At 32.7% G+C, this 23,135-nt stretch overlaps 1 protein-coding gene across 1 annotated transcript in view; it reads left to right on the top strand.

The window, feature by feature from the left end:
• LOC148278574 (cyclic nucleotide-gated channel alpha-3-like) overlaps positions 1–23,135 on the top strand; it is a gene marked incomplete at its 3' end in the record, with an annotated part of 169,032 nt that overhangs the window by 130,288 nt on the left and 15,609 nt on the right. The window contains exon 7 of the mRNA XM_088231187.1: positions 11,565–11,757. Coding sequence (XP_088087313.1) covers positions 11,565–11,757 — 193 coding nt within the window. The remainder of the gene's footprint in view (positions 1–11,564; positions 11,758–23,135) is intronic.

Below are 23,135 nucleotides of genomic sequence, written 5' to 3'. Positions count from 1 at the left end.
GCACCTTTGTGAAAAGAGTGAATAATCAAATCTACACAACAGTTGAAATGTTTTTGACTATGATAAAATGATAAACAATAAATACATTAACAAATAACAACAGGGATGGAGAATACTTTAAAGTAGGAAATATGGAAGTCTAAGCATTCACAGAGCTTATAACCTGTCGTTGGCTGGTTTAAGTGGCCACTTTACACACTGTGTAACATTCGCCATTCTGCCCATATTTAAATATACTATGGTGAATGTCACGCAGTGTGTAATGTGGCCACCTTATTCAGCCATTGACAGGTCATAAGCCCTGTAGGATTTAAAATAAAATTTAATACATGAAATAAGAAATATTAGTTTTTTTTTAATTATAAAAATACGTTTTTATGATAATCTTTACAATTTTCATCACCGTGTTTATGTGTATGTATGTATGTGCGTGTGAGGTTGCCTGTGTGTGTGTGTGTGTGATTATGTTTAAATACATACGCGTGCATTCACAAAAAATATCAAACATTCAACTATCACAGTATTTGAGTTTGTCCAAATGTTTGTAGACAAAATACTGGATTTTACCCCCTCGGGAGTCATTAAGATTAACGAATTACGACAGGGATGGAGAATAACTTAAATAAGGGAATATGGAAGTCTAGGCATTTACAGGGCTTATGACCTGTCATTGGCTGGTTTAAGCGGCCACTTTACATACTGAGTAACATTCACCATTTTGCCTATGTTTGAACATCCATATTTCTTAAATTCATCCATTTATTGATTTTAGTTAAAGTTTAGTTAGTTAGTTGAAAGAGCTGAAACCTTCATTGATGTGAAGATATTAATTTGACTGAATTATTTTACATACCTCCATCCTTTTAACCCTTTGTACGAGTATAATAGTTTTACAACTTCACGTGAATGAAATAATATCTAAATATGTCAATAAAATGCCATGTTTGTATATAAGTGTCCTTGATATAGTAAATAACTTCTCAACCGATTTACGTGCAGTTTTTTGCAAAATGATAAACTTTGCACTGGGTATTTTTAAAACTCTTAAAATCTTCAATCTTATCTGTAAAAAATATTAGGAGCAAAAATGTCTTATTCATCGACCCACCAGGGCTGCATTCGACGAGAATGGACAAACAAAAAAATAAGAGGATGTTATTTTATTGTATGTAAAAAAAGTTTGTATTTTAATATTTACAAAGTTGTTTCTTGATTCGTTTTTAATGGATCCCAATACAAATCTTTCGTTAAAACCATGTTTCATGAACCTCAAACAGAAGTTTCCTGTTTGAGTAATACAATAATTTAAAAGGGAATATTTTTGGGTTCACAGATACAATCACTAATGCATGATGAAAAGTTTGAGTGACTATTGAATACAATTGAGGACGCACCTTTTCAAGCATTCAAAAACTTACTCACAGTTTCTAGGTGAGTCAAAATGTTCGAATATCGTGCAGTTAAGAATGAAGAAAGCATTAAATGTTTGAATTTTTAAATTCCTGAAACCTTTGTGTGATGTAGAAAAACCGACGTCGTGTTTGAATTTAGAAGTAAAATTACTATCAGAATCAATATTTCAGTCAAAAAAAAATTTTTTTTTGTTGCTCAGTGCTATTAATTAATCAATATAACTTTATTTCTTCATATTCTCGGGCTCACGGACCAAAGGTTTGTGGTTCGAATCCCACTCTACCCCAACTTGATTCCCATTTTCTAAAAGTGAGTTATTTACAACTCGTTGAAAATGGCCCTCAAAATGAAATATTTGTGTAAATAATAAGAACGCAAATATTTCTTTTTAACAAAAAAAGTCGAGAGTAATTAAAAAGAGAATATTGAAGTTCATTAAACAAGTACTTTTTTTCATTTTATGGCAATATAATTATTTGTTTACCGCCTTGAATTAGCTAAGTTTTCACAAGTTTTTGTTCATTTTTCACGTGAAGTTTGTTCATGAACGCGGCGGCTAATTATTACGTGGAGTTTGAAATATTTTCAGCTACAAATAAAAATAAAACAAAATCAGTGAAAAGTCCAAATGTTGGTAGACAGACTGAGTTTCACTCCCTAGGGAATTTTTAAGATCTAAATTTATTGCGACAGGGAGGAAAAACATTTTTGCGGCGGGACGAAGAAGTCTAGGCATATACAGGGCTTATGACCAATCATTGGCTGGTTTTAGTAGCCGCTTTACACATTGTAAAAAGATAGAAGAGTTAAGGGAATGCGTATTTTCGAACATCGGCAGAATTATAATAATTAAAATACGCAAATAGTTTTATTCCACTTTTACTTATGATTTTTACCAGTGACGGCATCGTCATGGCCGACATCGTCAGGCTGGTGGGGGACTTAACAAATAAAAAAAAATATGTTAAATAAATGTGCAAACAGGAGTGGTAAATCATGATTTTATATAATGAGGAAGTTAAGTGCATTTTTAAATTTCTTATTTGTAAATAGACTTTTAAACTAAAATTATCAGCGCTATAATTTTTCTAGTATTGTATTTCTGAAATGTCTCCGCGTGTGAAGTCAAAGGTTCTTCTCTGTCAGTTCTCCCGATTGGTTCGTTTGCGGTAAGAAAATCGGATATCCTTCACAGCTCTGCTTTCATTGGTTGGTTCGTATAAACCAGTGACGCCGTTAAAGAAGTGCGTTTTTATTTTTTAAAAAAATTTGTACATTTTCAAGAAACTTTGCCGTAAAATTTATTCTCTAATTTTTACAGGGCGCAAGAAAACTCTTTTGTATCCAATTTTCACTAAAACCAGCTAATGACAGGTCATAAGCGCTGTAGATGCCTAGACTTCTATATTCCCTTCTCTTAAATGTTCTTCATCTCTAAGGGGTTGAATCCAGTCCTCGTTTACAAAAATTTGGACAAACTCAAAATATTGTTGGTAAAAATATTTATATACGTATCTAAATTTCTTGGAAGAGAGAGTTAAAACATTTTTGAGTCAATGGCTGGCTTACGTGGCCACTTTACACATTGTAAATATACATAATATATATAATATGGCACATCAATATGTTAAACAGCAAACACAAACATTTGACATACATTTAAATAAAAAATAAATAAAAATGAGAAAAAAGGAGGTCGTACATTCGGAAAATCATCAAAGGAGTTTCTTACTCAGATCCTTTTCACCAAGAAAAATCCAATCCTTAAGGCTGTAGTCTGCGAAATGAGGAAATCATACAAAACAAATGTTTTTTTTTTAATCGCGCAATAATGAAAAAATAAAAAAACATAAATTAGATAAAAACAATATTTTTTTAATTTCTGTTGAAAAAAAATACTTAAAAGTTTTATGTAACTAAAATATAATTACTTTTAGACCGGCAGATTACGCCATTTTAAATTTAGACTAAACTTAGGTATAGTAATACCGAAGGCATAATTTTACGTAGAAATAAAAACCATTCTTGTCTACATAATGGGGAGTGACATCTTACAATAGTTTGTTTATTTTATTTTTAAATATTAATATTTAAAAGGGTGTTATCACACAATAATATTTCATAGTCCCTGGACTGGTACCTGAAGCGTAAGACTGATCATCTTACCTTCATGTAACAAAAATCATCTAGAAACGCTGCGACTGGTGTACAAATACAGTGCTAAATGCACCATTAGGGGTGGAAAGGAAAAGATGATGAAGATGACCAGTCTTACGCCCGAAACCCGAAAAATATTTGTTAATGATCCTGAAGATAAATATCAATTTATTTAATTTACTCTCTTAAAATTTTGAATTCTCTATTCTTAGCTTGTTTTCAATTAATACATTGAACTCCTTAATAAAAATACCAGTCTCGAAGATGTCGCAAAAATACAAATTACCCATAATGACAGTTTTAGTCACGTCGACATATGACATTGTAAATACCATATTTTTATCAGGTCTGTTAAATACATTTTAAATTTATCTCCTGCTTGACTTTTAACTTTTAATTTAAACTTTTAACTTTCATTTTAATTTTAACTTTTACTTATGATTTTAATTTTAATTTTTAATTTCAACTCTTCATTTGTACTTATTCATATGTACGTCTACTACCTGCATCTAATTAATTATTGTTGGTTGTGAATTTTTGCAAAGAAATATAACTGTTTATGGAAGCAGAGAGAGAGGAAGGAAAGTAGGGTTGGAGCTATACAATGTCTTCTTCTGTTTGTGTCCTTTTTATTTAATATTCAGATTTTACTTTTTTAGAATTTAATTATTTTGCCCCTCTCCTCCTGCATTCATAATAAATTAGTGCGAAATCTGTAATTGGTCTTACTTTTTTAGTTGCTCTTTTGTACTACTACTACTACTACCATCACGCCATTTCCCCGTAGGGGTAGGCAGAGAGAATGGACCGCCACACACGTCTATCCTGGCATACAATCCTAGCTTCTTCCACATTCATACATCTTGTCATACATGCCCTTCGGTTCTGTCTGCTTTTGACATGACCAGACTTAAGATTTTGGTTTATCTGATCATGCCACGTCTTCCTTGGTCGTCCTCTCTCATATATACTTGTGTTACCATTCTTTCGTCGTCCATTCGTTCTACGTGACCAAACCATCTCAGAGACCCTTTCTTTATCTTATCGATTATACTTGACTCAGATTTACACTCTCGCCTGATTTCATCATTCGTAACCATGTCATACATTGATTTCCCACACATTCGTCTAAGAGATCGCATTTCAACTGCGTTCACTCGGCTTTCATCCTTCTTCTGCCAGTTCCATGTTTCAGTTCCATACATAAGTGTTGGGACTAAAACTCCGTTGTGCACTGCCAGTTTAGCTTCGATTGGCATATTTTTATTAAAATTACTGTGCTAAGTGCTCCGTTCATTTTGTTGCCCGCATTCACTCTTCTTTCAACATCTTTTTCTACTCTTCCATCTCTTGAAAACATGCTTTCCAGATACACAAATTCTTCTACTTGCTCGAGACATTCCTTGTTTACATTTATTATGCAGTCAGTAACCTCACTATCCCTTTCAAATACCATCACTTTTGACTTACTTTCGTTCATCGCCAATTCGCTCTCCAGGCATAATCCTACATTCTAGAGACTATTTGCTTCAAATCAGCCTTGCTGCTTGCTAACAGAACTGCATCATCAGCATACAACAAGCAGCTTACTGAAAAATTATCTTTTTGCCTTGTATTTATATAAGGACGGTATGATTTCCTTAATAAATAAAAAAATAATTACAAAAAGTGATTAAACCGGTCACTGGATATTCCAAGTTTGTGGATTTAAGTATCACTCGTCTTTTACTTCTAAAATAATAAACAAACAATGTACTGTTATTTTTTTAAATATATTTATTTTTTTAAATACAAAAAATAAGAACTCTTACTTTCTGGAATTCTCGTATACGACGAAAAAACTTTTTTTGACTAAGTAAACAAATATTATTATTATTTTAAAACCACTGAGCTTCCCAATTGTTTTATTAAATTACTGTATTCCATAGTACGAAAGGGGTGACTTAGGGGTGAGTGCTTATAAAGCGCAACGGGGTAGAAATAATTGTAGAGCATAGAGGAAAGTAACGCGAGGATTGCATGTTGCAAAAATGAACATCAAAACAAGGCGTGGGTCGGTGCTAGATGAATATTATTTTACTCGGAGTAGTGATGCGCGTAGCCGGTTATGATCAACGAACGGTAAATGGTTCGATTCCTTAAATAATCGATTATCAATAAAAATTGAATGAATTTATTATTGACGTCCAATACGGTAGAGATAGAGAACATGGTTCAGAAGGGAAAAGGAAAGTCTAAGCATTTACAAAAGAATGACGATGGACTTCAAAACTATAATTACTATAAAAATTCTTTATTGCTCACTATTTCGACCCCATCTAGAATACGCTTCTCTTATTTGGTCTCCATTCTACAGGAACCTACATATTGACCTTATTGAGTCTGTCTAACACCGTTTTCTAAGAAAAGTGGCATAGTTGCTCGGATTAAAAAAGGGAAATTATTTCTTTGCCGAAAAGGAGTAATCTCTTAATCTTTTTTCATTGGAGAAACGTAGAACTGAGATGTATCTTAAAGGCATTTTCAAAATAGTTAATGTTGTAAGTGATGTCCCATCTCTGTTACAATCAATTTCTTTTTATGTTCCCATGACACCTGAAGTCAAAATATGCTATTTATTTAATCATCTGAGAGCAACTTTTGTTTTTTGCCCCAATGTCCAGAGAATGTATAGATAAGTCAATTCGTCTCACGACTTAGAATTCTTTGGGATAGATCTTCTGGCTTTCCGTAGATCTCTTTGCCACATGTGGGACGAATAGATTGGCATGGTTTAGCTCGAAGTCTTGTATGTTTTTTTGTATTTATGAATATATTGTATACAACTGTTTTATTGCCCTCGTTTGTCTTTTCAACGTAGTTTTACGTTCTTTTTGTTCAGTTTCTTGTATTTATCTTTCTTCATGTAACTGTTGTAACTGGCTTAGGCTGTATATTTAAAAAAATTAATTAAGTCATAAAATTATAAACGAATTAGTAACGGCTTATGAATTATTTGACCAAAGAGTTATTTGTTATTCGCATCACTTCTCGGGAAATGAAAATGCAACACGCGAGCTGCGAACCGCGTTAATGACGCAGATACTAGAAACGCGAGAATCTACAATTAATTAATTAAATTCCTTAATCCTTGTTAAAGCGTTACCACTTCCTTCATATCTTTAATATTAAAATTCACCATTTTCTCTACCGTCACTTTTATGATAAATAAAAATGTGCATAATTATATAACGTTTTTGATGTCAGTTGGTGGTGCAAAAATAAATGTAAATGTAAATGTAAAATATTAAAGAAAAAAATAATTAATAACCAAATAAACAATGTTTATATATTGAGTTTTTCTACTGACATTTCTTGGTGGAACTGCATTTTAATTATAATAATAAAAATACTTTATAGTTTTATTCCACTTTTATTTATAATTATTTTATAATTTTTTTACCAGTGACCGGGTTTCGTCGTGACCGACATCGTCAGACTGGTGGGAGACTAAACAAATTTCTATATTATACAAGTGCAAGCAGGGGTTGTAAATTATGATTTTATATAATTATGTAAATAAAAGAATTTCAATTAAAATCATTTAAGTATAAGGTAATAACAATTATAAGAATATAAGTTTTGTTTGAATTATTATTATTTTGTTATATATTATTATTATTAATTATTTTATTATTTACATTTTTGTACATAATGTTATTTGTACATTGGCGGGCTTATTGCCAAATGGCAATTTCTTCCAACCATCCAGTAAAATAAATGTTTTATTTTTATAATTCAAGTTACAGAACATATTCAATAGAAAAAAAAGATTAAAAAGCCAAAGATACATAAAAATATAAATAAACGTATTTGTTTATAAATTACTTTTTTTTTGCACCACAACAGGCCAGGAGGCCTAATTACAGTGGTGAATTGCATCACAGAGCACCCAGGCTTGAGAAAATCACATTTTTAATTTTTGTGTTCGCACCGGGAAACGAACCCGGAACCTTCCGTGCGTGAGTCGAGCGTCTTGACCACACCACCACGGAGGCCGCCAATCAAAAAATAAATCAAAACTATTACTCAATGAGAAAAAGGAAAAAAGAGAAAAAAGGAAAGGAGGAGAGATTAAGGAAGAGAAAGGAGATGTTTCTTCAGGCGTGATTTAAACAGAGATAATGTAGTAACATCTTTGATGGTGGATGGGAGATGATTCCACAATTGAGCCGCATTGACACTATATGAGTTAGAGAAGAAAGAGGAATTGTGGATGGGTATTAAAGAATGCCTTGAGAATTAGAACGAAGAGGTAAACCATGAACCGATAAGCGTTGAAATTTTTCACGCAGGTATATAGGAGCGTTAGGACTATGAAGTACATTGAACAGAAAGTGAGAGGGAGTGATGTATCTTAAGAATTTTTACCACGGTCTTTTAAGAGTTGAACTGCATTTATTACTCAAAACAGCATACTTGAGAATTACGACGTTGTATTTTGGTGGTGCGAAATATCGATAAACCGATCGTCTCTTGATTATAAATACTGGTCCATATTCCCTAATTTCTCGCTTAATATAATTTATTAACACGGACTGGTCGATGATGTTAAATTAACTCAACTCACCCAAACGAACTCCAGGGAATATGAAATTTGGCAATTTCGTATTAAAATTGGTCTCACCTGTCATTAACAGGAACGGTTACATTTTTAGGGACGTTTTGGGGATAACGCTTTAAATTCATAAAATTTATAATAATTTTAATTAACGATTTGTCGCGAAAGATGAAATTAGCAGTTAACAACGGAGTCCTGTCACCGACGCCAATGCGTAAAAGTGAACTATGAAATTGGAAAAACTAGGATTAAATAAATTAATTGTAGAAATAAAAGACGAGCGACACTTTATCTTTTATGACAGCATATGACAGTTCTGTTACAAACCATTTCGGTGCTTAGAAAATCCAAAATAAACACCAAAAATTATTTGTCAATCAATGTTATACCAAAGTTCGGAATTTCGGTCGAAGGTCGTTTTCGGGCAATAAAACGAGTTTCGGCCGCGGTTTCGGTTTTGGAAAAAATTGACCGATACTTTGGCTCAGCCGAAACTTGCGGACGGAACGTGTCGGATTACGTTCGGATGTGCTAGGGTCATAGAATTAAGAATAGTCCAGAAACCGCATACGCGCATCATTCAGAAGGCGACAAAACTACTCATAAATGAGTAGGTTTACGTTTTGACCCATTAGTTTCTTTGTAGACGTCGCTCAGTACGCAAATTCTGATTCGAATTCATTTATGCCGCGTTGTGTCTTTTTAAAGTGTAAAGATACTGCTAGGATCTTAAAGAAACGGGATAGTATCACATTTCATGTGTAATTAGCAAACGAATGTTTAAGTAGCAAATGCATTTCTTAAAAATTGTATTATTTTTCCATCTGTCAGATTGTCGAAAAAACAAAATGGTAATATCGTTAGTGTTGCCAGGGCAGTAAATTTTTTTACCCTACTTTGCGTATCTTATGAAAAAACTAATGAAAATTAGACCTCGGATTAAACAACGCCGTGAAGGACGTTTGACCGACATTATCTTCAAAACATCAAATATTATTTGACATGGTATAAAAATATCCGTTTCATGTCAAATAACATTTGTTTTATATTTTAAGTTGAAAGTTAATTAATTCAATTACTCTTATTGAATGATCCTTTACTTATCTTCTTTGTTGTGGCAATCGATGTTTCCACGTGCACAATAAAATTTTAGAGAAATTAACAGATTGCTTTTTTTACCTTACATTTGTGTTATGGTTATATTCTTCGCGATCTGGAAATATTACCCGGTAACTTCAAGTATGCGCGCGGCGAAAGTGTCTCCAAGTGGGGGAATTATTGGACACAGTCCGATGTATTCAAATATGATTCTACGCTCCTTCTGGACTATTCTTAATTCTACGGGTCGAACTATGAGATGTCAAATACAAAAGTGTTTGTTTTACAAAATATGACATTTAATCATCGGTGTGGCCATATATGAAGCGTAGGCGCATGTTAAAAATAAATATCCACATTTGAACCACTCTCTATCTCCGCGAGAAAATTCAGAATAGCACCCCTGAAGCGTAAAACTGACCGGCAGCAAACTCAGAGTGCCCCAGCATGAAATCCGCCAAAATATCAAGTTGGCGACCATTGACGCGGCTGGACCTCTTTCCAATTTGGTTGATGAAGAAAAATAATTAACATTTTATTGTAGGTACAATAATAAATACGGAAATACGTAATTGGAATGACTTAATGAGAACTGCGAACAAATTGATTCAAAGATGGTCTTTTAAGGAGAAGGGAATATTTATAAACACCACGAAAATAATGGGAGGTTGAAATATTCTAATAAAATGATAATAATAATCACTCAAACGCCTCTAATATTGTACCAAAAACTTTATTTATAAAATTTAAAAGTAAACACTTACTTCATTTTTCAGACGAGTCTCTTGATTGCAACGGTTTTGATTTTTGACCGTTTATTTCATACTTCTATGGATAAAAAATAAAACATAGACAATAAACGCGGTATTACCAGTAGACAAATATAATACTAAGGATTTATCCTTACCACAAATTGTAAGGATCTTTCTTAATTAACATTAGATCGAGAATCATAATTTTTTTAAGGACATCTTTCGCAAGAGATAAAATCCCTACTTAAGGATTCCTTAAAAATGGTAAGAAATGTTACAGAATTGCGGTTCTGGACTATTCTTAATTCTATGATGCTGCTATTTATTAAAAAAATAAGCTATTTTAATCTGCTTTCTTTATTCATAATTCCAACTAAAATTTATAAGAATAATCTCTTATCGTAATGTTCTTATGAAATGCATTGAAAATTAATGTCTTTACCGGAGCCTGGATTTACAATAAGGGATGAGACAGGCGCCTGCAGCATTTCTAATTACTGAAAGTTTGATTGAACTACTCGTACATTGAAACTTGAATTACTTTGACGTGGTTTTAATGCATTTACAGTATTTTTCAACTTATTTTATCTTAATAATATTGATGTGCACTTGGATTGCGGCGACTAATAACCTAGCTGAACTTCTGAACTGTAGAGAAGAGAGACTGTTTGATTCATTACAGGAACGATCAAGCAGGCTAAGTAATTTAATGGTGGTATCTAGCTCCTTTTGTTTTTTGTGTCCAACTTTTACAACTTTTTATTTTTTATTATTTGTTAATGTAATATTTCTAGAGTTATTTTGTTTATTCTGATTCTGCTTTTATTTTTGTTATTGTTATCTACGGTGAAAAATGTTAAAGTCAACTGAATATAACCCAAAGATAAATATATTCGATAAAACCTTGCATATAACACAGCAAGGTACAAATAATTTGAAACTAAAAAAAATAAAAAATATTTATGTTTTTTGATATTTCTTACGCGCTGGAGCAGTCTTGCAGCAATGATAGCGAGGTTCAACCAAGTCAGACGGTGCATATCTGAAGCTCTTAAACTTATAAGATAAGAAATCAAACACTGATTTGAGTCTACTGAACACTTAATTTTATTAAAATTTATTTCAACAGAGAGGGAAAACATTTTTGAGAAGGGAATATGGAAGTCTAGGCATTTACACGGCTTATGACCAGTCATTGGCTGGTTTAAGTGGCCACTTTACACACTGTGTAACATTCACCATCCTGCCCATGTTTGAACATCCACATTTCCTCAACTCTTCCATCTGTTGACTTTTGTGAAGTAAAAGAGCCGAAACCTTTATTGCGTAAGTGAGATTCATCCGGCTGAACCAAATCACCTTCACACTTACTTCGCGGATCCGCGGGATTGATGTCCTCGACCCCGCGGGATTGAGATGTTGATGCGGGATTGGATTCCCTAGCCTAGGAAGCCGAGAAATTGCATTCGAGCCTACGATGCGATACGATATTCAGTTAACAGTATTGTTTTAAATACTCAAAATGCTGTTTTATTTTGTTACAGCCAAGCTGGACGGTGTGAAGACTTACATGAGGATGCGTCGGGTGCCGTCTCATCTCCAGGTAAAGGTGATCAAGTGGTTCGACTACCTTTGGCTGACGCAGAAATGCTCCGACGAAGAAAGAGCAGTCAGCTGTTTGCCAGACAAGCTGAAGGCTGAGATCGCTATCAACGTGCACTTGGACACCCTTAAAAGGTACCTGTTTGTATTGAACTCCATAGATAAACAAAAAAAAATATTTACCGTATTATTTTTAAATACGGAACGAAAGAGTTTTCTATATATTTATGTTTGCACTAAAAATATATATGCAGATAGTCAATTATATTTTTATAAATAAATTTTATAATCAGTACATGTTTTTGTAAAATTCTAAACATATCCACTTTTACACATCTAGTAAATGTTATCACTGTAACTCTCCAAAAAAAGAGACTAACTCTTGTGCTTGGAGAGTGACTTACACTGTTTTAGTTGTTTATTTATACGAGTTTATATAATTTCAAATACGAGTACATACAAAAGAAAAAGAAAAATAAAAACAGGAAATATAAATAAAAAAACATAAAACAATAATACATTCATATTAATTTATTTTTAATGTTGTTTTTACACGTGTTCAAAAAATTTCCTTTGATTAACTTTAAATTTATTTATTGATATGTTATTTTGAATAGTTTTAAGGTCATTGGGAAGATTATTATAATTTTTTACACCTTTGAAGACATTGTTTTTTTGACCATGACTTGTATGGAATTTAGGAATTTCAATATTATGTTGGTATCTGAGTGACTTATTTATCTCAAATTCTTTTATTTTTTCTTCTTTATAAATTTGTAATGAATAATTTATTTTATGAAGAGTGTGTACTGTATGAAATTTAAATATTTTATACAGACTTTCCGTATTGAATGATGAGGGTTTCTTTAAAATAACTTTAATAATTAATCTTTGTACTTGTTAAGTAAATAACAGCATTTATCGATATTATTCCTGGCCGATTACCTTTCGTTCCCATCCTTTCTTTGACCTATCCTTATGGTACCTACCTAACATCAAGAAAGAAGATATTCAAAATTAGAAGATTCGGATTAAGAACAAAAACAAAACAACATTTTTGACTTGACATAAAATCGGATAAAAAGTGGTTGGAATCGTCGCGCTTCGTGAAAAACCATAACTAACTAACTAACTAACCATCACGCCATTTTCCCAGAGGGGTAGGCAGAGAGGATAGAACACCACACCATTCTGTCCTGGCACACTTCCTTTGCTTCCTTCACATTCATACATCTTCTCATGCACGCACGTCGATTATTCCGACTTTTCACATGACCACTTTCAAGAATTTGTTGTACTTGATCATGCCATGTCTTTCTCGGCCTTCCTCGACTTCTACAACCAGACACATTCGCATCATAAATCTTTTTAGCCGTTCTTTCATCATTCATTCGCTCCACATGACCGAACCATCGCAAAAGACCTTTCTTAATTTTGTCGATAATGCTTAACTCAGCCTTGCATTCTGCTCTAATTTCGACATTAGGGCACCTATCATACATTGTTTTTCCGCACATTCGCCTGAGGGATCGCATTTCAACAGCATTCAGTCTACTTTCGTCCCCTTTTTTCCAACTCCATGCTTCGCTTCCATACATTAGGGTTGGTACCAGAACTCCATTATGAACTGCTAATTTAGCCTCTTGCGATAGACACTTATTTGCTACGACAGACTTTAAGGCACCATTAGCTCTGTTACCGGCACTAACCCTCCTTTCAATATCCTTGTCCATATTTCCACTAGAAAAACATTGTTCCATTTAATAGTTCATTTTGTTATCCAGTGCCAGAAATTGAAGAACATTCAGATTATATTAAAGGTAGGTATCTACCAGTGGCGAATGTTGATTTTATTTACATGTAGGCTATAAGAAATTATCATATATTTGTACCTACATAAGAGGTACATAATATAATGTAAGTCACATATACTATAAATGGATATTTTTCTGTGGTTCTGTGTGATACAACAACTCTCATCCATGAAATCAACTCAAACGATGTAACTTCGTGATATATTATATTTTATAGATATATTATCCATTATTTTAATATTTCATTCATTAAAAAATAAATGATTAATACCACTATGAATTCAGTCGATATTAGGTATTCAATTGAAATATCAACTGGCCGAATTGTTCTAGTAATTAATAGTGCTAAAAACGGCCGCGTGGAGCGCTGTATGTCCTGCAATATGACGCATGATAGTAATTATGGTCTTATGTCAAAAGTACCATCTCAAAGAAAAATAGTCCTTAAGAAACAATGTTTGAAATACTGTTTTCCAAATCAAGAATCTTCAAATAATGGTGTAATCTGCACGTTTAATCTAGGAGAAATAACCCGCACTGGGGTTAAGACATTCAAAATATAGTATACTTATTTGTATGAAAAAATAAGCTGGAATAATCGGCTAGTTTCTTGGCTCACCGCAGGCGCTAGGCGCGCTTTATTAAAATTTATATTTATATTAGGATAAAAATACAAATGGTGAAAATGATTCGAAATAAATGTTCATTATTTATTTGTTTTCTGTAAATAAAGTTACAATAAAACATTATTATAGTTAGTCAAATATAATGGTAAGCTGCGCATAATCGCTTCTATATACGGTTTGGCCCTGGTATCTACTCCATGTACCTATTTCTTTCTCAAATATTTCCCAATTAACAAAACTGAATGAAATTCGATTTTCATTTACAGTCCGCCTTTTCGTTAACTGTACTATTTTAAGAGGGTTTAATATATTGGCATATGCACCACTCCATCCTAAAATACCATATTGTAACAAAAATTGTTCAATTGAGTAATAAGCTATTTTTAAATGATTGATTTTTAAAATATTCCTTAATCTAATAAATATGTATATACATTTTCTAATTCGTTTAACTAGTTCACTAATATGGTCTTTCCATTTCAAGTTTTGATCTATGTATACACCAAAATATTAAATTTTATCTGTTGTATCAAGTACTGAACATGTAAGATCGCAATTAGTTTTGTTACAATTGCTTTGTTGAATAATTATTTTTACTACTGAATATAATATTTTACTAATTTCACCAAAAAAGTTGATGTTAATTAAATATTGCTTTTTCGTCGTTTATAATTCAACAAATAAAACATAGGCGGCATCCGTGGTGTAGTGTTCAAGACGCTTGACTCACGCACGAAAGGTTCGTCCGGGTTCGATTCCCGGTGAGAACACAAAAAATAAATGTGATTTTTCTCAAGCCTGGGTGTTTTGTGATGTAATTCACCACTGTTATTGGGCCTCCTGGCCTGTTGTGGTGCAAAAATAAAAAATAAAATAAAATATGCGGACTTCGAAGGTTTGACATGTCATGATCAGATCGAAATAGTCTGTAATAGTTCTTCAATTCCCCTTTTCTGGGCTCGTATTCTAATGGGAAGATCAAAGAATTAAGAATAGTCCAGAAACCGCATACGCACATCAAACAGAAGGCGACTAAACTACTCATAACTGAGTAGGTTTACGTTTTGACCCATTAGTTTCTTTACAGACGTCGCTCAGTACGCAACTCCTGATTTGAATTCAACTATGCCGTGTCGTGTCCTTTTAAAGTGTAGAAATACTGCTAAGATCTTAAAGAAACAGGATGGGATCACATTTCAATGTAATTAGCAAATGAATGTGTAAGTAGCAAATACATTACTTAAAAGTTGAATTATATTTCCATCTGTCAGATTGTCGAAGACAGGAAAATGGACATTTCGTTAGTGTTGTCAGGGTAGTATTTTTTTTACCCTACCTTGCTCATCTAATGAAAATTGGATTTCGTATTTAACAATATCGTGGACATTTGACCGACATTATCTTTAAAACATGAAATATTATTTAACATGATATAAAAATATCAGTTTTTTTATATTAAGTTTAAAGTTCATTTATTCAATTACTCTTATTAAATGACCCTTTACTTATCTACTCCGTTGTGTCAATCAATATTTCCGCGTGCGCAATAAAATTTCAGAGAAATTAATTGATTGCTTTTTTTTACCTTACATTTGCGTTATAACAATATTTTTTCCCATCGTGCAACATTACGCGACGGCATCACGAATGCGCGCGGCGAAAGTGTGTCTAAGTGAGGGAATCATTGGACACAGTCCGATGTATTCAAGTATGATTCTACACTCCTTCTAGACCATTCTTTATTCTATGTGGAAGATAAAACGCATCTTGAATTTAATCTACAAAGTAAAATATGGATATCTGTATGAAAAATAAAATACATTTACATTTATTTTTTCTTAACCTGATACTTTAAATTTTCATGCAAATATTCATACATTTTTGTACATAAATATCGATTTTACTGTATAAGGTCTCGATATGTACCGACAAAGATAGTCTTCATAATCGCGGCTCTGGTAATGTGTAGCTAGTACTACTAATCTACTGATTGAGATATCAAATCTCAATAAATATAAAAAACGCTTGGTTAAAATTTTCTGAATTCCCCGTTTTATATTTACGTGTCGTTTAAAATAATCGATATATTTTTAGTAAAACGATGAGCTTTGCCATAGGCATATTTATAGATTTTAAAAACATCAATCTGTTGAGTAGAAAAAAAAAATTAAAGTAAATTTGTTATTCATCGTTCTTTAAGGCTGTTGGGAAGGAAGGATGTTGTTTTTTTGCGTGTAAAAAAAGTTTGTTTTTGCATGTTTACCAACAAAAGTCGCTTTTAATGGGTCCCAATCAGATTCTTTTCCTTAATTCCTTATAATTTCTACCCATTTATTTCATTTTAATGGATTTTCAATAATGATAAAATAATGTAAACTGATATGTAATACATTAAAAAAAATCACGTTCCTACATAAAGTGCACCCCTGTTAGTAGAAGAGCAGAGTTTGACATTTGCAAAAAGAATTATATTCTTAAAAGAGCTAGCGGGAGAGTTGGTTCTTCGAGGAGGGCATAAAGAAGCTTGTGCCACGGCTCACCACATGCATCGAACTAGGTAACAGTCTCACATCCTCAACTTTAACTAGTGATCCCCCAAGGACGCGGCTTGCTTTGTGACATGAAGCGTCATTCACATATTCATATAAAATGTAAATAGTTGATTCCATCGTTTGCAATGCATCTGGAAGTTCTAGCGTTTCTGGGAAAAAATTTGAATAAGTATGAAACGTTTCAAATATTCCAATCATAAGGAATTGACTCTGTCGATTTATGAAAGAAATTCCACAAAGTGCACTCGGGTAGGATATTCCACTAAAGGGAAAATGCGCGCTTAAAGACCTCTATGAAGTTTGAGAACTGAAAATCGAACGTAAACAAATCCTCGACGATTCAATTCTGAAAGTGATTGAACGATAGGAAGGGAAATGGTTGAAATGCATACAAGCTTTCAAAGGGAAATCGTTTCCCTTAGATTTGTGTGTCAGGCAGTCATTTTCAAGATATTGAAGCAGCAATTACATACGAAATATTATTCAGAATTAAAAGTAATATCGACTTGTTCTTATTTATAGATTTCATTAATAATTTTATATTGTAATGAAAATATGTATGAGGCTATCCTCCAGCCTATGCTGAAAACTAATGCTACATGCTTGAAGAACGTGAACGAAATAATTTTATGAAGCGCGCCAGGTGGCATGTGGAAGTAACATTCCCCCTCTATACGCATGTGTGGGTTTGAAGGCGTTGCGTTCATCCAGTGTATTTTGAAAATCGGAAGTATGGAGACGTGTTTTAATGCCATCAAATTGAAAAAGTGACTCCCACTAAGATACATCGTCGTTTTAATGCTTTTTATAGTGACGATGCGGTTGATAGGTCTACTGTCAATCGAGGAGTAGTAAAATTGTGTGGTTGCAAGCCTGGAAAAACATATTTCTCGATGAAACACGCAGCGGATGTCTGTTCACTGCCACAGACGATAAACATCGCAAACTCTTCGACGATTTAATTCAAAATGACCGGAGAATCGCTCAAAAGCGTATTGCAAATCATATTGAAACATCCAAAAAATATGTCGGCTTCATTATTAAAAAAATGGGATACCGCAAAATCATGCAACGTTGTGGAAGTAACATCCCCTCTTTATACGCATGCGCAAGTTTGAAGCCATCGAATTTATCCAGTCTATTTTGAAAATCGTAAGTACGAAGACGTGTCCTATTCCTGTCGAATTATTACCTGCTGAAAAAGTGACTCCTACTAAAATTCATCGTCGTTTAAAGGCTGTTTTCAATGACGATGCTGTTGATAGGTCTACTGTCAATTGATGAATAGTAAAGTTTTGCGGTTGCAAGCCTGGAAAAAACATTTTTGTTAATGAAACACGCAGCGTTCACTGCCACAGACGATAAACATCGCAAACTCGTCGACGATTTGACTCAAAATGACCGGCGAATCATTCAAAAGTGTATCGCAAATCATATTGAAATATCCAAAAAATGCGTCGGCTTCATTATTGAACAATTGGGATACCGTTAAACCGTGAAACATAAAAATGCTCGTCCACACACCTCGCGCGCAACTGAAGAGGCTTTGCAAAACCTAAAGTTAGAACCGTTTCCACGACCTTTTTTCTCTCCCGATCTTGCGCCTTGCGATTTATTTTTTTCCCTCTACTCAAGAGAGGCCTCAAGAGTAATCATTACACCTTGGACGGTGAGGTGAAGGCTGCTCTTAAGTCCTGGAATTGAGAAAAGTCAAAATATTTTTTTTAGACCCGTAGGGCTAAATTATCTAGCATGTAATCTTTTCTGCTGGTTTATAAATAGATATGCCCCAGACGGAATGTCGGTTTAGTCGCAATACACCTTGGCTGGCTAAATTATAAAACTGCTTCGTATTGTAAAATTGCTACTAAACTATATTGTCAACATTTGACCTAATACAATTTGGATAGCCACTTTTTGCGGCTTTCTAAATTGGCAAAGATCTTAGATATTTTAGAGAAAGCGCGCTATGGTAACCAATATAATAATTTAACATTTTTTTTTAAAAGATAAATACGTTGATTTATATAAAAAGTATTTTTAAAATTGTAATTTTGAATTTCCGCAAAAACGGTCATTCTTTTGGCCACGCCCGTAATAGATTTATGTTTATTTGTTCTTGACCATTCAAATTTGTTTAGAACATTATCAAGAATCTTGACGTCACAACAACCAAGGCCAAACATGTCGCGTTTTTCTAGCAACGTATTTTTATTTAATTTCTTTTTCGAATTTATGTATAAAAACATTTATTTCGAAAATACTATTAATTATGCTAAAATCCATTTTATAAATTTTTATCGGTATTTTAAGTATGTGATATTTCTTTATTAGCGGAAAATAACAAAATAACCGTAGCTACTTAATAAATATGCTACTTACCAAACACTACTTATAAGTTATTAAGGGTCATATTGTAATAATTTGAGATCCTGAAAAAGTTCATTATTATAACTGACTTAATCTTTATATATATAATTCCTCTGTACGTGTGATGTCACTGAACTCCTTCTAAACGGCTTAACCGATTTACATGCGGTTTTCAGAGAAATATAGATCTTTGCACTGTGCGTGTTCGTAGATATTAAAATCTTCAATCTAATGAGTAAAAAAGAAGTAAAGAGCGTAAATGTTTCATTCATTGATCTACCAGGGTTGCATTCGAGGAAAATGCACTGACTAAAAAATGGAAAGATGTTGTTTTTTTGTGTATAAAAAAGTTTGTTTTTGAATGTTTAACCAACAGCATTTATTTTTTGTGGATCTTAATCAGATTCTTTCCTTAAATTCCGTATAATTTCCACACATTTATTTCTTTTAACTGAATTTTTGGTAATACTAAAATAATATTAAATTCAATACATTTTTAAAAACCGTATTCCCACATAAGTACACCCTTCTGTTGCTGAAAAGACTGGAGTTTGACGTTTGCAAAAAGAATGCCATATTTGAAAAATTATTTATTTTATGTTTTGGAATTCAACCATAAACAAGTACCTACTTAAATTTAATATTTGAATATTCACAATTTTTAGTTTTGGAATTCAATCACATAGGTACCTACTTATCAATAAAAAGTATTTTTCCAAGGCAAGCCAACGTTCGGACAGAACGTCTGACGGGTCAGCTAGTATTTTTATATAAAATCGTTAGTTCTATGTTTGATTGTTGCGAATTCCTGGATTGAATAAATATTTATAAACCATACGTAGAACTAAACAAAATAGTATATATTATTGTCACCCTTCACAAACTATCTTTGCCACTCACCTATACCGCGTATACACAAACTAGAAACTAATGTACCTCTCATATCGACATTTTTAACTCGAATCTGTGAATTCAAATCATCTCTTCATAAATATTTTATGATGTTCTATAGTAACGATTAACGAATTATTTGCAAAAGCTACTTATGCTAATGATCTGGAGTTAACTCATTTTATATTCATAATATACCGTCTTTTTTTTATCTTTTGTATGCTGACATACATACATGTATTATGTATACATTTTTCTTGTCATTTTGATTTTTCTTTTTAAGCTCATGTTTTAATGTGGTTTTTTAAAATTTTTGTGTATCTAACTAACTCATTGTATCGTTGTATTTTATATTGTAAAAGGCACTTGTGCCGTATAATAAATAAATAAAATAATAAATAAGTAATAAATTATATTAAAAATAATAATTTAATGGCTTATCTACCATAACAGAAAATATTTTTTATAGTAATTAGACCTTACCTAACCTAATCTAATATTAGTCAATTTGATTGCGTTATCTTGCAAGGGCGAATCGTTTATATAAGCAATTGTGCGCAGCTTACCTATATATTTGGCTATCGATATCGATCGCCTTTGTCGTATTGTTAACTCAAGACAAGATCTGGACTTTTTTGGTTTAAGTTTACAACGATTCAAACGAGCCCTATATAAAAAGTCCAGATCTTGTCTCGGTGTCCCTTATGTTTGTCAATGCTTCTTTTTTTAATGTTTTAAACTATTATTTTATTGTAATATTTAAACCCTATAAATTGTATACATGGACAATGTCCGTTAATAAATAAATAAATAATGTTTAAGTGTATATATGGAAGAATAAATAAAAAAAATAAAAATATTTATTTATCAACGCCAACATTCACATATTCATATTTAAAATATTGTTAATAATATTTATACTAACATATTACAACAGAGAAGAAGAACATTTAAGAGAAGGTAATATAGAAGTCTAGGCACCTACAGGGCTTATGACCTGTCAATGGCTGGTTAAGGTGGCCACATTACACACTGCGTGACATTCACCATATTCAGTTTAAATATGGGCAGAATGGTGAATGTTACACAGTGTGTAAAGTGGCCACTTAAGCCAGCCATTGACAGTTCATAAGCCCTGTAGAAGTCTAGACTTCTATATTACCTTCTCTTAAATTTTCTTCATCTCTGTTGGCATCTACAGGGCATCTACAGGCATCTACAGGGCTTATGTTAATTATAATTAGGTTAATTGGATTAATTACGTTTTTTTTTATTGTTATTATTATGTTAACTTTGTTAAATAGCTAATCTTAGGCATGTTTCACATTTCGTAAAATGTTTCCCTCGGCACGGGACACCCCAGTGGGGGAACATTATTCTGTATAAAAAAAAAGAATACAAACAATGTAAAAGTATAAATAAATAAATAAATACATAAATTGGCTGGTTTAGGTGGCCACTTTACACACTGTGTAACATTCACCATTCTGCCCATATTCTATATTATCTTCTCTTAAATGCTCTTCATCTCTGTTGTAATATGTTAACAAATATTATTGATAAAGCTCGCTCTGCGCCAGCCCGTTCCCAGTAAACGAAAAAACTATCCGAAAATGGTAGTGTATTTCTCCACTCAAAAATGTACTCAATATTTAATATCTCAAACTCAGGTGCGGTATTTTTTGTGCTTAAATAAGCTTGCAGATTGAAAATACCATTTGAAGTTCCTCTATTTGGAAAATAGTATTTCGAACATTATTTCCAAAGGACTCTTTTCCATTGATCAGATACAGTTGACATATGACATGGTGCCCATTTTTGGAATTTTTCATTTCTAGGAGTCTGACATTACTCAGTTTTGTCATTTCAATCGCAATGGAAACATATCTTCTGAATATCATTGTGGTATTTTATAACTTTTATAATCGAAATGGTGTCGAATATCGCGAAGTCAATAATGCTTGTTTTTTGATTTATTATATAAATAAAATACGAGTGATACTTTCCACAAATTAGGAATATCCATTGATCGGTTCATCGCTTTCGTGACTGGTATCTTTATTAAGGGGTTCAATGTATTTATACAAAACAGAGGTACGGATAGATAATTCAAAATCATATGAAAGTAAATTAAATAAAGTTATTTTTATCTTAAGGATCATTATCAAAAATGTTTTTTCGGGTCAACTAATGAGTTGATATAATGCTATTTTAATGAGTTTAAGTATTTTATTTTTAGTATCCCATCCTTCGTGAGTGTGATTTTGAAAAAATCATCCTTACCTCTGTTTTGTATAAATACATTGAACCCCTTAATAAAGATACCAGTCTCGAAGATGTCGCGAAAGTGATGAAACCGGTCACTGGATATTTCAAATTTGTGGATTAAAGTATCACTCGTTTTTTATTTATATAATAAATTACAATGAACTTCCATCAAGAATTTTCACTTACAAACTTAAACTTGTTGTTTGAGTTGATATGATAGATTATTGATGATAATATTTTTTTGTCAACAGCTGAAGCAAAGAAATGATGTTCACATAACCACAGAAAAAATAGCCATTATATATAACACTTATATGTTTATAAATGTGTATAAACCACGTTAATTTCGAGTTACACTTCGACCGGTTTCGAGGTTACTACCTCATCGTTTTGGGGACTATATAACCTTTTGGGACTATATAAGGTCACAAAAGGCGGATGGTGGGAGTGTTGACTCCATGACATGGGGTGAAAAATTGGTTCGAGGTGCAAACATAGCTGAAGCGTTTGCAGGTCATTTTAAAACAGTATATAGCAATGAACCTCCGCTTCTAGATGTTAATATTGCTAAGCAATGTTCACAGACCGGTGCACAGTTTATTGATGTTCAAAATATCAATGAGAAGGATGTGGCCGACACTATCAAAAAATTAAGTATTACTAATTCTCTCGGACCAGATTTTATTCCGACATTCTTCCTAAAAGGTTGTGTGGAACTGATCAAAAAACCCCTCTGTTTTTTGTATAATCTTTCTTTTAATACGGGGGTCTTCCCAGAAACATGGAAGACGTCAAAAGTAACACCTATACATAAAAGTGGATCTAAGTCATCAGTAGAAAATTACAGACCTGTAGCTGTTCTTTCTGCACCAGCGAAGGTATTTGAAATTATCATATGTAGAATCGTCACCTCCCGAGTAGAGCCATTTATTATTGATGAACAACATGGGTTCAGGAAAGGCCGCTCGGTTAAAACCAATCTAATGGTTTTT

This window comes from Micrasema longulum, unplaced genomic scaffold, assembly GCF_059751315.1.
Source record: "Micrasema longulum isolate JH-2025_06_02 unplaced genomic scaffold, ASM5975131v1 h1tg000859l, whole genome shotgun sequence".
NCBI lineage: Eukaryota > Metazoa > Arthropoda > Insecta > Trichoptera > Brachycentridae > Micrasema > Micrasema longulum.
Note: the sequence above shows the minus strand (reverse complement) of the source record. Positions and strands in the feature narration are given on the sequence as shown.